Here is a 16,525-nt window from a genome sequence, read left to right as displayed (position 1 = left end):
AGCGTATTCAAAATAAGACATAAGAGCCGAACAGTTAGATCTCCACACCACCTTCGGCACCACCCGGGTGAGCGGCGGAGTCAGTCTCAGGAGGACGATCAGGCAATGAGTCCAGCCAGTCATTAACAGCATCTGGCCGATCAAAGAAAAGGGTACGCTCATTGTATTCGACCCGAAGTCTGGTGGGAAAGAGCATGGCGTAACGTAGGCCCCGATCCCGAAGACGTTTCTTGGCACCACGAAACTCCATACGTTGTCTCTGAACCTGTTGAGAAAAGTCCGGGTAAAAGTTCACCGTAGCATTCTCAAAGGCCACCGGGCCCTTCACCCGCGAGGCCTGCAGGATAGCGTCCCGGTCTCTATAATGAAAAAGCTTCGCTACAATGGGTCTCGGCGGGGCTCCCGGCTTGACTTTGCCCCCTGGAACACGATGTGCGCGTTCCACCGTGAAAAATTTTGTAAGACCAGAAGGGGCCAGATGGTTCAAGACCAGATCCTCAACCAGGAGATCCACCGAGTGGGGTTCAGGGTTCTCCGGTACACCAACCAGGCGAACATTGCAGCGACGCGCCCTATTTTCAAAATCCTCCAGGCGACGGGTCATGAAGTCGTTCCCCCGACGGAGATTTCCGATCTCTGTCTGGAGCTCTGAGACGTCCTTCGTAAGGCTAGACGATTTAATATCCAATGATTGTACCCTCTCATTCGTCTTGCCGAGATCGGCACGAATCAGATTCACCTCAATAGCCACGGTGTCAAGTTTATGGGCCAAGGCCTCGTACTGTAGGCCGATGGATTCCCTCACACCCGAGATGGCGCCCATGATATCCTGTAGGGAGGGCTCCGCCGACTCTTCCAAAACTCGTTCGGTCGCTATACTGGAACCAGGCAGGGCAGCTCCGGGGGATCCCTTAGAATGGGTATAACGGTCCATGACATTTGATTGAACTGGAGCTCCGCGCAGAGGTGTTTTCGTCTTGCGCGTCTCTCTGTCCCCTCTGCCCGCCATTTTGAAGATGCGTCACAGGACAAGCCACCAGGTTCGACGGGCCCGACACCCAAAGTACAGGATCAAAAGTACACTAAAAAGGGGGCACAACTCGGGTAGAGGTCGCCAGGCCAGCAAATAGGCCGCATGAAAGTCCAACAGCCGATCTGCGTCCAAGTCTCAGCAGCAACACGACATCCACACCCGTGGCCCAAGTCGGAACAGAATCGAAACCGAAACTTAGGAAGGGGGGACCCACAAGGCCAGATCTCCTGCCGTTGTTGTTCAATTGCAGGACGGCTACAGAACCGCACCCCGTCCCGGGCGCACCTCAAGGGCGGAGCCCAAAAGTTCAGAGCACCATATCTCAGGAATACGAGATCCAAATCAGTTTCCGAAAAGTGCAAGGGTAATCAGCCAAACGTCCCCCACACGAATTCTTGCAAGAAATCAGGATTCAGCCAGGATAAAATGCCGGGAGCGGCGAGGGTCCGGAGAGCGCTGTGCTCACGCGGCCATCTCGGATGCCCGCCAAGCTCCTCCTCCTCTATCAGGTTTTTTAATATTATCCCTATTTCTAAGGTTATATCTATTCCCAGAGGGTTCACTCTGGGGTGATCTTTGTCTCGGGTTTGGAGATTTCTCTCTTCGCCTAGGAGACCTTCCTCTGGACTGGAATTTCTTTTCTTTAGGATTGGATTGTTTGTTTCCATCCCAGTTCTTTTTTGGTGAATTATTATTATTGTTAAAAAACATTTTTTCTGGACTTGTAGTCAGTTGCGGTTTTACTGGTATTCCACCTAGACTATCTCTGCCTAGTTCTTCATAGGATTTTTCTATGATTCTGGCAATTTCAGCTGGTTGGTCTGCTATATCTGTCTCTTTTAACCTCTGGCGGATCGCCACGTTTGCTGCTTCACCTTTTATGTTGGCTAGTAATATAGCCGAGACCTGCTTGAAGTCTTTTAGTAATTTCATACCAAGAGTTAAAGCAGGTTCTGGACCGTATTCATCTTGAATTTGTTTTAGCACATCTGGTATCACCGAAATGGATGGGACACCGTGCGTTTTTGTGTAGATGGAAGCAAAGACTGTACCCCAAGTGTCACAGTCCTCAATGTGTGGTGCGATTCCCATTGGGAGACATATAGTCAGAATCCTGTGTTTTTCTAATGGGGTGGTGTCAGGAAACACCGCCTCTATTTGGGTGATTTTCTGTGCCAACCAGAATGGTATTTGTTCCCGTTTAGCTGGAACTTTACCTAGGCAGGATTGGATGTTCTGTGGTGTAATTTTATTTGTGTTCCCCTGGTGAGGGGTCAGCTGTGGTAGTTTAATCGCTGGCTGAATTGTTGAAGTCCGCATTACATACTGAACTAATTGTCTGTGAATTTTTAGTAGTTGTTTTAGCTGTATTAACAGCTCTGCTGCAGGCATTCTTTCGATGTCTGGATGTGGTGTGTATCCGGCTAGGACCGGCCACGTTGCTCCTGGTCTACCTAAAGGACCGAGCCTTGTAATGTGATTGTTATGTTTTAGGGCGCCATCAAATAAGAGCAAATGCTCTTGGAATTTGAGTGGTACTTCCACCTCCTCGAAAGGAGTGTACATTTCAGGAGGTTCCTCTACTTTGTAATAGTGGAAGTACTTTGTTACAGCATTCGCTGCTGGAAAATGTATCCATGTATAGTATACCTCTGTCTGCCGATATTCGTGTGCCTCAATTACGAATATGACTGTGCCACCTCTAGGTGTCAGTCCATTTTCTATAAGTTTTAAGGTTATAGATCTCCTTTTGGCGACCTGGATGAGTATTATATCCGGGTCTGCTGTTTGCATGGTAGCATCAGCATCTGCTATTTCAGTGGCTAATCTAATTGCCTCTCTTTCATCATCACTCTCTGCCATTTTACAGACAGGATGGTATTATGTTTGTTTGCAGATCAGGTTTCTTTATGGAAACAGAGATTAGATGCACAATATTCTGGAACTGTTTTATCCTTCAACGTTGACTAGACCAAGAACCATACATAGGAGTTTCCCCCTGTGAGGTTTTGGAGGATATAATAACCTTTCACCCACTCCAGACGTCTTTGGAGTATTTGGGAAAAGGGGTCTGAGTGAGAAAGCACGACTGAGTTACTCTAAATGTCTTACGTTAGTTTTATCGCCCTTTCCAAACGCGTTGGGCGCCATGTAGTGTAGCTCCTATTTTCCCAATAGGCTCTGCGCATTGGAATAGTACCTACAGCAGTAAAGGCCTAGACCAGACGTTAACTAGGTCTACTACTGTCGATACTAGACTTAATTTTTGGGTTTGCCAGCTAAGCTCAGAGTTCGCTAGAAACTTTCTCGAATGTTCAAGAGAGAATTACCTCCCCTGATTAGACAAGAAGGGATTTAGTTTCTGACAACCATAGAACATGACAACTTTGCTCTCCCCTAATCAAGAGTCAATCTCAAGAGTCGTGTGAGCACAAGGCAATTATTTTACTCAGTCAGTACGTGCATTCTTAGTCTCATCAGAATGTAGAGAAAAGGAAGAGACGGGCGTGTTCAATAAAAAGGTGTTATTTATTGATCAGTCTCTTTTCTCGTACAAGAGAAATGGATCGATATTATTGCAATACTTATAGTTAAGTAAAGTGCATACATTAAAAGCAATAGTATAAAATAATACTGTAAAAACATTGATATGGTTTCTGAGCCATATGATGTTTTAAAATGATTAAAATATATTTACATACACATATACATTTGACTAAACGTACTCAACTGGTGTTTCTAAATACGCCTACCCCGTGTACCTGACCTAAGTCTAATGCGTGGGCGGGAATAGAAAGTTACAGTTTAAGTTAAGTTTGTTTTTGCCAAGTGAATAACTAAGGAATTCTCTAGGAGGGGTTATTCAGTTCTGTACCTGGAATTTAGGATGAATGAGGAATGGTATCTCTTTCTCTGCTCTCGATATTCCAGGCTGCCTGCGAGGGCTACCCGGAAGCGCCGGTGCTGGGTCTCTCGGCTTGAGATAGCAGCGCGTCTCTCAGCGCGTCAGGAAGGCGGGGCTGCTGCCAGCGGGGTCTGCTTCTGCTCTCGGCTTCGGCAAGTATGGCTGCTCCGTCTTGTCACCACGCGTGTGTTTGCATAGGGCAAGGTCGGCAATATTTATACCTTAAAGGTGCCGGGATTGACGTAAGGATGGACATAGGTACGTCAATAAAGATGTCATACGACTTGCTCGTTAGCACATTCTTTTGCAAAAGTTCTCTGTGAAATCAAAACAATGGCCGCACGGATTGTCCAGGTTGTCATAGGTTTGATTTGTTATGAGAACGTCGTATGCCTTATCAGGGGCTGGAGGAATGTCGCTTGTCTAATTAGATCTCAAGCGTTATGACCTAATCAGATAACACGTTCCTGTGCCGTAGTGTGACTGCGTCAGATAACGGTATCTGCATCATGGGGGCTTTCTTGCCTCATGGGCTGACTGTTAGTTAACTAGCTAGTTAGTTTAACCAGAATAGGGTCAGGAATAGGGGGATCGATTCAGAACCTATAGAAATACACGACAGTGTGTGACCAGTGGGTCATGCAGGTGTATCCGTAAGGCATTCTTTGTGGCAGCAACATATGCTGATTCACTAGAACGATGCAGAGTTTTTTCTGGAAGCCATTACTGGTATGCAAGCCATAGGGGTGTAGCTTGGTCAATAAGATTGGGGGTGCAAGCTTCAGATTTCCCAACAATCATGTTGGCATAACTTGTTAAAATACATTATAAGAAGCAGGAACACGAGGGGGGCTTAAGAGGCTGTGGAAAGAGAGAGGAGTGTGGATTGTTAAGGGTCCTTAAAACACAATAGTGTTCGCACTAATCTCGTTTTAAGGCAGAGGCGAGAGAGTGTTTGTGTATGTGTGTGTTTTTGTGTGTGTGTGTGTGCATGTCAACATCTGGGGTGAAATCCGACAGACATTTGACCATATCCAACTGAAAACACCTGTACCCAACTATTTACTACAGAACACACTTTCAGCGGGTGGGGGGGGGGGGGGTAGGCAATGCCCTGGTACAAGTAAGAGGTACTCTTGTGCCAGTGTGAGGGGCTGCTTTCCCAATATATAACGTTTATTTTGCTCAGTGAGATACAATGTTCTCTCATTCACACTGGCAGCAGCCAGAAGCGTTCCTTTCCTTAACTCACCCTGTACTCCTTTTGAATACATGATTTTAGCCACCATCATAGCAAACTGCATCGTCCTGGCCCTGGAGCAGCACCTTCCGGAAGGAGACAAGACCCCCATGTCCGAGCGTTTGGTGAGTACTGACGTCTCCCCTTGTTCTGTGTTTCTCGCCCGAGTTGCAGCTCACTGTTTTGTTGTGCTCCCGCTTCCCTTTAGGCATCAGATGCAATGCTAGGGGGACACACCAATGTCATACTGCCAGGAGCTCGGTTTAAACTCCACATCTGCCATGCAGTTTCAGAGGAAAACATCCGATTGACTGAGAGTGGAGAAGGACATGCAAAAACGAAGAAGCAGTTATTGCCAGAAAGACCGAGTATTGCCCCGGGGTTTATTCCTTTTTTCCCAAATCTTCTATTGTCATGTACTTTGAAGATGATTACTATAGGTTTTTACCAAGACTGGGTTAAGGAATATGAGCCAGAACTACAGTTTGGTGGATGACACACTGTCCATCAGGGGGCTAAGGGGTTAATGTCTGCCATCTCAACGGACTACCTTCCACCAAACTTACAGATCACCGCTGATGCACATGACGTCCTTTTTTCTGTCTATCACCACCAGATACCTGACAGTGACAGACAGAGAAAAGGACATCACACGGTTTAACCTAATTAGGGTGGGTGGGGTAATTCAAATCTTTTGACTGTGCCTACTGCCCCAGGCTGGCAGAGGAAGCCTTCTGCCGGAACAGGATCTTTCCAGGCCTGGTAACTAATATATGATCATTGCATAGTTGGTCATCAAAGCTGAGAGTGGCATTGGAAAACAACTTGATTCATTGCTACAAGACTTCCCCGTCCACTCTGTGGGCCTTATTCACAAAGGTAAACTAAGATGAAATTCTAACTTTACAACTTTCGGTATTCAGAAATGGCATTTGCGAGTAGTAAAGTTAGACATTTGTCTCAGTTAAACTTAAGTTTTGGTCGTAAGTTTAACTGAGACCATAAAGTTAAACTTAAGACCAAAACGTAAGTTTAACTGAGACAAAAGTCAAACTTTACTACTCATAATGTCTTTTGTGAATACCGAAAGTCTTAAAGTTAGACTTTCATCTCATTTTACCTTTGTGAATCGGGCACTATGTTTTTAGTTGCTAATTTGTAGAAGTGCTTTTACTTTGGTTCCAAAAGCTGACACTCCCTCTCCCTTAAAATCACTACGTGTTGCAACACCTGTTTAAAAAATAACATTTGCATTCAGTAGTATTGTGTCGGCTCTATAATTATTTCTGGAGTTTTACTATTGCATCTTTTGTTTCAAATATCCAAAGCTATTATGTCCACTGTTACCTTAACATGAATTATATGCTTCACGACTGCAGTGTTTTTAGTAACACTAGGGTGATAGAGTATCCTCCCACACGCTGAGCTATGGAGCAGCCACCGATTTTTGGTATGGTAACAATGGTGCTATTCTAATTTTCTCAAGGTTTGCTGCAACAGGGAAGTGTTGCAGGAATGAAAGTAACTGTTCTGGTGCCTGCACACATCCTTAAATCAGAGAAGACAATGTGTTGTGGGGCTTAACACACTTTGCGCTCTGATAGGCTGCCTTATAAAAAATAACATTGAGTTGTTACATTGAGCTTACTGCTTGTTCCAATGACACAATCATCACTTCTTCCTGTCTACTGCACCAAAAGATGTTAGGAAATTACTGATGTTGGTGCACATTCACCTGCAACTCAGATAGCTCATCTACGTGGTACAGTGGGACATCTAAGGCCTATTGTGATCTAGCAACAACAAGTTGTTAGTCTCATCTAGTGAAAACAGCTCTTTGTAAAAGATTTGTGCAGTCCTCTTAAAACCCATCAATTGATTATAGGCTTCTCCCTGTTACACTCTTTCTGCAAAATTACTTTTGGTCAGGAATTAGCTTGTAGGATACATGTGTGATTCCTCCATTGTGCAAAATACTTTTATTTTAAAGGGGTTTATGCACTTTAGCAAGAAGAACAGCTCATGTTGCCCTATAAGAATCCAAAGGCCTTCCAAAGTAAATTTTCAAAGGGATACGTTAGGACAGTAAGAATTTCTTCACAATACTTGGAAAGATTTTTCCAAAGTATTATTGCTTTCTTCTGTGGGTTGTCTTTGTTTATAAAGCTTACCAGCTTTCTTTAGTTAGAATGTTTGCAGACATGAAGATTTACTCTTCAACAACCTATCATTTGACTATTATCCTTACCAACTATAAGATTCTCCATAGTGGCATGTCTCTTGGTGTAAACGTTGTACGTCAGAAAAATACTGCCTTCCACTGCATTCGATTTGATCCGATGATTTTCAAATGGATTAATTCCTCTATCAGGGCGTGTTAATTGAAAAGCGCTTGAACGTTGAACTTCTCTCTGCCATAGGACATCAGGAATGGAAAGCTAACTGTGAGACTTCAATAGCACATTGTTTGATATCAAGTCTCTGATAGTAAGATACCCTCTTTCATGAAGCATCCTTTTATTGGAATGCTCGTCGGTGATTGGATTCCTTTATCGATTTATATAGATTCTCTCCAACAACGCAAGTCCTTCGATCAAATATTCTTTCATTGAAAGGATGTCTGATGGGAGCCATCTTATTTCCATTGCACATCATGTGATTAGTAGACTCTCCACCAGTAAGATTGCCCCTTCCATGACCCACTGTTTTTTGAGATGACTCTCTGACAGTGAGATCCTTCGTTCCATCACTCATCGTTGTACAAGAAGACTCTCTGGTGTAAGATTGACTTTGTCATGTCACGTCCTCCTTTCATGGCACAACTTTTAGTTGGAAGTCTGTTCAGCAGGGAGGTTACTTCTTCCATGCCATTCCCTTTGAATGGAAGGTTCTCCAAATGTAATTTTTAATTTTCTACATCATTAGCTTTGATGAAAATGTTCATTTAAGTTAATATTCCCCCTCCTTTGAATATTTCTCAATTGGATGGCTCTGCCACTCTGCCACTGTAAGAATACTTCTTTCATGAAATATCCATCTATAGGAATGCTCTAAGATAGTAAGATTCCCTCTTCCCTGACTCATACTTTCACTAGCCTTGCTACATATAGTAAAATTCCCTGTTCTATGGGTCCTTTTATTAAAAGGCTCCCAGATTGTAGGGTACCCTCTTTCATCGCACAACCTTTGACTCGGAGGCTTTCGGACAGTGTTGCCATTTACATGATAAATCCTCTGGTTTGAAGGCTGTATCATATTAGGTCTACTGTTGGAATAATAATATTCCCTCTTTCATGACACATCTTTTTCCACAGAAGGCCTGCAGTAAGATTCCCTTTGCAATTACACATTCTTGTATTAGAAAAGCATTCCTGGGTACAATTGCATCTGCATTGGCATGTCTTTCTTTTAGGAAGCTCTCTGAAGGTCAAATTTTCATTTCCATGGCCCGTCCTTTAAATGGAAAGGTTTAGAAAAGTACACAGATCATGCTGTGGTTACAAGACTATCAAACAGTAAGACTCCACTGTTCATGCAATACTATTCCATTGGAAGGTTCTTTAAAAGTAAAACTCCATTTTTTATGACCTATCCTTTAAGAAGATGCTCTCTCAATGAACAGGAACATGAGAGCTTCTCTGTCTGAGAGAGGGAACCCATCTTCATGGGCACAGTCTTCAGTTAGAAAGCTATCTGACAGGAGGATTACCTTCTTATTGACATGTACTTCAGTGCATGTTCTTCATTCACTAAGGTCTTTTTTCAATGGTTTCTGTAGTTTCCCTCTTCCATGGCACAACCTTCTGTTGCAAGGTTCAGTGATGGTAAAATTCACATTTTCCATTGCATGGTCTGAAAAAAAAGCTATCTAATAGATTCTTTCATCTCTGATATATCATGTGATTGAAAGAATCTCTTGTAGATAGATCCCTAAACCCACACATTCCTTGATATCAAGAATTTCCATTGTACATTTCATCCATTCTGTTACATCCTCTAAGCTTAATCACCCACGCAGTAGCACCGCCTCCTCCACTGCACATCCTGCTCTCAGAAGAGCATACATTGGTAATAGTCTGACTTATCCTATCATTAGATGGCATTCAATTGGTACCTTGTGATTAGAAGATCTCCCAGTAGTACAACATTATTCCTGAAAACGTATACTTTGATTGAATTTTCCTGATAATATTCACTCTCTTGATTACCTAATGTTCAAGATAACCTTTCAAACAGAAACACCCGCTTGGGAGATTCCTGCTATGTCATAGACAGGTTTCTCTTTCCCAAACATAGCCACAGAGATATGGCTGAAACCACTGCTATCTTGTAAGAACTTTTACTCTGGCTCCTACTTAGTAGCTGGAATGGGAAATCCACTGATCGTCTGAAGAGGACTGGCTGGTGCAGTCAGTATATTATCTATTGACTGCGCTGTCTTGCAGAGCCAAAAAATCCCGGCTGGAATAATTATGGGCCTTGTACTTGGCTGGAGGTGATTCATCGTTTCTTACTGACTCTTTCCTTCTTTCTCGCAGGATGATACGGAACCGTACTTCATTGGAATATTTTGCTTTGAGGCTGGGATTAAAATCATCGCGCTGGGATTTGCTTTCCACAAGGGGTCTTACCTGAGGAACGGCTGGAACGTCATGGACTTTGTGGTGGTCATGACCGGGTGAGTCTTTCCTTCATCTTATGTTTGATTCTTTTTCTAAAATCAGACTAGATTGAAGTTATATGGTTGGAAGGTGTCCTGGTAAAGTGCAACTGGGGATGAGGAAAAGGTCAGGGATAACTGTTGGTTGAGATACCCCCACCTCCCAGCTTCTTTGCAACTTGCTGTTTATTATGAGTATTCACACATGTGTTTATCACTGATTCCCACCAGCCTCAAAGTGTCTTGTTGCTTTATGGTTATGATCCAAGCCCATTGTGCTTTCTGTGACTCACTTTTACGTACTGCACCATCACAAGGCGCTTTACCAATCAGTCAAACGCCTATGTTGTACTTTGCTGCACAGCCCAGTTTGCTGCACAGAATGCATTCATTGTTGGTTGTTTCCTCAAAGCTCTACTGCTGTTGCCTCCACCGAGTACAGGGGGGATGTCGGTTTTGCTCCCTTTGGGTTCTGTGACGTGCTTTCTACACTCTGTGAATTTGTGGTCTGCTCTTGCTCCTTCTATGTGCGCAAGACTATGCTAGTCCCCATGTTCTGATCTGCAGGTGCTTGCCGTGTCTCCCACTGTTTCACACCAGTTTTGCTTTGCTTGGTTCATCTTTCATGGTTTCCGCACAGGTCACACTCCTAGCCCTCACATGGTCCACTCAAGGCCCCATGTCCAGACATTTGACATTAGTTCGCCCTTAAGTTACATTTTTATGGAGTTTTGTGCAGCCAGTTTTTTACATTTTTGGTTACAGTATGGTGAAAGTCAAGACAGCGCTTAGTTCTACTATGCACTGTGAACACATAATAGATGGGTGTAATACTTCCTTTCTCCCATCAATACTTTTTGGGAGTACTTAAGCAGAGTGCGTTGGTAGCCTTCTATGCAGAATATGTCTGCCCTTCTTCTGCAACATGTTGTGGAAGCCTGATCATGTTAGAGTAGGTGGCAGCAACGCATGGGTTTGTGTGTTTGTGACGGGGCGTGTCTGTGTGTGTGTGTGTGTGTGCACATACAGGTGTGAGAAAGAGAGACCGAAAGAAATATATAGAGAGATAATCCATTGATGCATGTTGACATTTTGAAAATGGTATCTAGTTGGAGCATTGGGTGTTATAGCTACTTAATACTCTATAACAGTGTTGACCCACTCGTGATTTGTGGTTTTCAAAAGTGTTGCCCCACTGGTGAATTGTGTTTGGTAGCCAGGCTGGGTGTAACTGTATTACACAGTTGGTGCATTCTAGCTATTCAGGTTGTGTGAGTTAATTACTCTACTAGGGCTTTCTGCTTGGCCATGCTGTGTCAGTGTATTATCCCCTTAGTATGGTGAGTTTGTTTGTCATGCAGGTGTGCACGTGGATTTAGAACTTATTTGCTCCACTGTGGTCCTTTCTAATTCCAGGCACTTGTGTTATACCTTCGGAGCACTGTAGTTGCTATCCATGTTTTGTGAATGCATCCTAGTTATTTATACAGCGCTGCCCCGTTAATAAACATTGATTATTATCCATGATGTATAAGTGGGCTTACCCTGGGTATTTATATGGTGTGCGCATATTATATAATTGGTGCACTATATCTGGTATCTATGTTGTGCGAGTATAATGTCCCAGTTCGCACTGCGTTAGCCATGCTGTGTGGCTGTGACACACAGTTAGTGCAACGAGGTTACCATGCTGTGTAAGTGTGCTAATTTGTTGGTTTACTGTGTGCGAGCGTTACCTCTAATAGTGAGCTGTGGTCATTCTCCATGCTTTGTAGTTTTTCCCTTGCTACCTGTGTGTGTTACACCACGGTTGGGTTGTGGATTTTGGTTATGCAGTTTGAGGTGTTATCATTATTACTTAACTGTGATTGTTTCTCACTTTCTGTGAGTGTGCAATGCCATAGGTGCACTTGTGGTTGTCCCAGATGTTGGTGTTTTCCCATCACTGATGGATGCATTCTTTGTAAATGTGATACTTCTTTGGTGCACTATGATTATGCTGTATCATCTATCTGTGTTTTATTGTTCCTGCAGCATGGTTTGTTTGTGCCTTGTGTGTAGGTTACTCCACTGGAGAATTCAAAGGAGTAACGCAGAGCAATTCAGAAGATAAAGAGGGGCCTCTGAGTCTCACATATTTCTCAGATATTAATTTCCCTTGAGCTAAACGCGACCTCTCTTAGGGTCGACAACAGCCCCCCCACCCACCTCCGCCCTGCGCCGCAGGGGCCTCTGTTACACCCCTGGAAGCACTGTTATTGCCCAAGCTGAAGAACCTTGACGCTCAGTTGGCGTACTTTGTTTCTACTAAGTGCGTTGTGTCTTTATTGCTGCTCTGTGGTATTTGCCCGTGCACTAGAGTTGATTCTTGTGCAGTGCCAGAGTGTTGCACCACGCTAATTGGTGGACGTTGTACCACAATAGGTGGACTATGTTGTTTCTCGATTTTTGCAAGAACGTTATGATAATTTCTGTATTGTGGTTGTTTCTCATTCTCTGCGACTGTGCCACTCCCGCTGGTACACTGTAGTTCTGGCCTATGTCACGCGCAGCTATTATTTCACTTGCTTTGTCTTATCTTGTGGTCAGCCAAGGCCATTTATGCAATGTGGTAGTCTGTGCGGTGTGAGTATATTAACTCATTGGTGTACTATGGTTGTCTTTTTTTGAGAGTGTGTTACTTAATTGATGTGCCATCGTGATTGGTGCTTCGTACCTGCTATGTGGGATGTGCCCAATTGTTTTCCATGTGTGCACCGAGGTCGATGCATCATGATGTGTGCCATTTGTGGTACAGTTTATGTTATGCTGTGTTAGTGTTCTGTCCTAGTGTTGATCTGGGTTTGCTCTTTCTGTTGAACTCCCTTTGTCCACTTTTGTGTACAAGGATTGTTGTTGGTGTGGTGTCAGGGTTTCATCTACTGGTGCACTATTGCTGTTGTTTATGCTGTAAGCCTGTTTCAACATCTGTAAATTGTGGTGGTTAATAAGCTTCGTGTTGGTTTCATCTTCAAAGCATAACAAATGTTATATTATAATTGTTGGTGGTACACAAGGAATACATTATCCTGAGGTCAGTGAGGGTTTGAGACAGAGAGAGGGTGTGTGTATGTGCACATGGGGTGCAGGAGTGTGACTTCTATGTGATCTCGTAGGATCACCTTAGTTTGTGACCTGCCTATTTTAGAGATCCTTCTTGAAGGTGCAATCTATGTATGCCACGCACTGCATGTTACTCATCGTGTGTACTGTGGTTCTCAGCACCTTGTGTTGTCTCCTACACTAGTCATTGCAGACTCCCATGCGGTGTCCCAGTATGATGTCTACTATGGGAGCAATGCCAGATTCAGTTGGTGAATCTGGATCTATGAAGGGATATAGCTCAACACTGCTCATTAAATTAACCATGGACACGCATTGACTGGACATGATGGCGCTATACCATTACACAGCAACAAGTGCGGAGATAACATAGGTGGCTTTGAAAGTAGATAGTAGATGGCTGATCCTGGTGCTAGTAGTAGGCAGGTTCCACAGAGGACGTGCGACCACAGAGGATCCCACGTTCAATTTTTTAAGGAGAAACAGTGGTTTTGACAGCTGCTGCTGAGAAATAAATTGGCTGAGAAGCGCAGATGGCCATCTTCATACCCTCTGTCGGGTATGTTATACTTTGAAGGCATTTGTAGCACCTTTTATAACACAGACTGCACTTTGGTCGGTAAAGCAAGTTACCAGCACCACAATTACATGATCTGCTGTAACTTCATCTATCTCATGCCTTTCACTTAGAAATGCTCCTGGTGAAATCCTCGGGGAAATGAAGAGTTACTAATGGAACAGGGCCAGAATTACAGATTAATACAGTAATTCCTCATTTCTCAAGAAACCCTCAGGGTCACACTAGTAATCTCAGGAGAACCTCCTCCACCCCCCACTGACTTATCAGCGCCACTGGTATTGATTGGTATTGGGGTAGGCAGGGCAATTGGTGGGCAGGGCAGAACGACTGGGTGGGTTAGTGAGGACCTCATAATGAGGCCAATTGTCTTTTATGGCTGGCGAAAAAGTCCCTGATTTAAAGTTTATGGATCAATATCACAGGTGCAGTAAACTTGTACTTTAGTTTTCCACAAGATCAGACAAAGAACACCAGAAATGTTTGCTTGCCCACACAAAGAGGGCCCTTGTCACGTGCAAAGCAGAACACTTAGGAAGGAAACAACTACAAGGTCCATCTTAAAAAAATACCATTCAAACATTATTTTCATTAAGCAGACACTGTCCATTAATATGTTAATGTCCTCTTGGCAGACACACTTAAACCGATATGCTTTGCACTGAGATGTATCAGGCTCATTTTGGCTATGCTAGAAAGAATGGTACTCAAAATGCAACACAATTCACAATTATTCGTATTTCTTTTAGTGACTGAATGAAACATAAATATGGTTACAGTAGCTTCATAAAATTTGGTAGAGATTTGCTGGTTGGGGAGGGAGAAATAAGTGGCTCTCTTGGCCATTCTCTGCTTCCCCTCGGGCCGATGAGATGATTCCTGAAGAAGCTGTGCCTTTAGAAGAGGTTCCCCTTTGCGAATCAGTAACCACCCCACCTTGGTGGATGGTAACTCATATGTGGTTTGTGACCTCAGTTGTGGTAACAAACCATTGATACATACTTTACGGATTCACAAATGGGAGTGGGGTGCCCCTTTCATACCCCCTCCCATTTGCGGTTCTTAAAGGGTCACAAAAGCCCCTCTATAAACTATAAAATATTTTCCAACTTGTCAAGTGCTTTTGTGCATTGTACCAAGCCGTTTTGTGGTCGCAGAACCTGTGACTTTGCACTTCGATGGGGTTGCCACTGTAAACGGGTTTAATCATCTGCCTGTAGTCATCAACTGCTCAGCGTATTACCCAATATATAAGCAAAGGCATTAAATAAGACAGAAACGGGAGTGAAAGAAGTGAGGAGTGGCCAATATGAGGTAGCTTATATTGGAGAAAATAGCACAACTGCTATCAGGCTCTTATTGGTGACTACAATTAGTGCATCATGCAAAGTACCTTGAAGTTGATGATGTCTTCTACAGGGAGGAATCTTCTCAAAGTGTTGTTGGTGTGTTCCAAGTGATTTACTGTGACAACACAACAGGAGCTGTCCTTTGTTGCCATGAGAGGGACGGAAAGGTAGAATGCTTTTCACTGGCCTAGGAATTTGTTTTTCAGAGCAATGCATACAAGTATTCTTTCTTTGTCCAGGGTGGCAGGGAAGAGTTAATTGAAATTACATGATGGCACTGCCTGCCAGTCTGCATCACGTCACTTTTTTTACTCTTGTTATTTTCTGAAGCGCTCGGGCTCGTCGCTGGCTTTAGTACATGCCCTTGACAACTAAGTAAAGTTACATAGAAAACAAACACCAATGATGACGTCTTTGTTGTTTGAGAAGGAGGTACTTGTCAGTAGATACTTTAGGCAGAACAGAAAAGTGATGATGAGAGCAGATGTCTCAAAGCATGATTTTGGTCTCTCTCTCAAAAGGTAAATCTCTAAATATGAGGATGATACCGAGATGCAGTATTACCATTATCATACGGTGTAACTGGATTTATAAATAACAGATGCAATACTCGTGTTTGGAATGGGTTGACCCCTCCGCTGAAGGCCATCTTCCACGGGAACATAGATCCCTGCAAGGATGGAGCAAACACAGGGCAGATTCCCATCTTGTCTGGCTTGTAATTTGCCAGAAGAACACAAGGGCGGCAGCACTTTCACGGGGGGGCATTAATTGATTGCACATATATTACAACAAATCCTCCTCTTCTGGGCACATTTGGAATGATTGCAGATGTATTGTCATGAAGCCCTCTGTTGTCGGCACATTTTCATGGGTGACTTCGATTACCCAAAGTGTTGCATTGCTCTGGAACGCCACAAAGCCTCATGGGGGTGGCTGGAACAGGCACTGAAGCTCCCTCCATTCCTTGTTACCAGTGATCACAAGTTAATAGCAACTAAGTGGATCCAAAGCCTCCTGAAACTCCCGAGATCCAATTGGTTCCAAAGACTGAATCAGAGGACCCCATCCTAAACAAAAAAAACCTTTGTTCGCACACTGCCTTTACTAGTATGTTGAAGAAGTTGTGTTTTGAATTACTGCATAGACAGACTGCTTGCAAGAAGATATTCAGTAAAAGCATAGTGTTGTGCCAACGCTGGACCGCATTGTTGCATGTTTCATACTATACCCAGGTCCTGTGGCTTACCTCGGGTTACCCCAATAGTTTTTAATGTGTCTGTGATGGCAGCCAAGATTACCTCCACGGGAGCTTGTGCTTAACTCCCTCACACCGACTAGGAGATATTACACACAGGTGAAGTGCTTGATATAAGCCAGGAGAGGCTGTTTACATCAAAACAAAAGGTTATGTCAAACAATCTGTTCAGTTAAGCTGCAGCCCCTGTGTGCCATGGATTTGAGGTAGGGGTGTTGTGGGTGGTGCTTGACACACAGGCAGTCACAGACTTCACCTATTGCTCCTACTGAGGGAGTATCGGGTTCACGTTGTCCCGCCAAATACTGTCTCATACCCCAGCCACTCTGGTACCCTGTGCTTGTTAGGGTGAGTCTAGAAAGTGGTGGGAGCCCACCACCACCCTGACAAGCAAGACAGAT

At 43.8% G+C, this 16,525-nt stretch overlaps 1 protein-coding gene across 1 annotated transcript in view; it reads left to right on the top strand.

Moving 5' to 3' along the window:
* Positions 1 to 5,202: 5,202 nt before the first annotated feature.
* CACNA1A (calcium voltage-gated channel subunit alpha1 A) overlaps positions 5,203 to 16,525 on the top strand; it is a 1,120,700-nt gene continuing 1,109,377 nt past the window's right edge. Inside the window, exons 1-2 of the mRNA XM_078685323.1 lie at positions 5,203 to 5,303; positions 9,717 to 9,856. Coding sequence (XP_078541449.1) covers positions 5,211 to 5,303; positions 9,717 to 9,856 — 233 coding nt within the window. The 5' untranslated portion in view covers positions 5,203 to 5,210. The remainder of the gene's footprint in view (positions 5,304 to 9,716; positions 9,857 to 16,525) is intronic.

The sequence above is a fragment of the Lissotriton helveticus genome, chromosome 1_1, assembly GCF_964261635.1.
Source record: "Lissotriton helveticus chromosome 1_1, aLisHel1.1, whole genome shotgun sequence".
In the NCBI taxonomy this organism is placed as follows: Eukaryota; Metazoa; Chordata; class Amphibia; order Caudata; family Salamandridae; genus Lissotriton; species Lissotriton helveticus.
The sequence above is the reverse complement of the archived record's forward strand: the minus strand, read 5'-3'. Positions and strand labels throughout refer to the sequence as shown.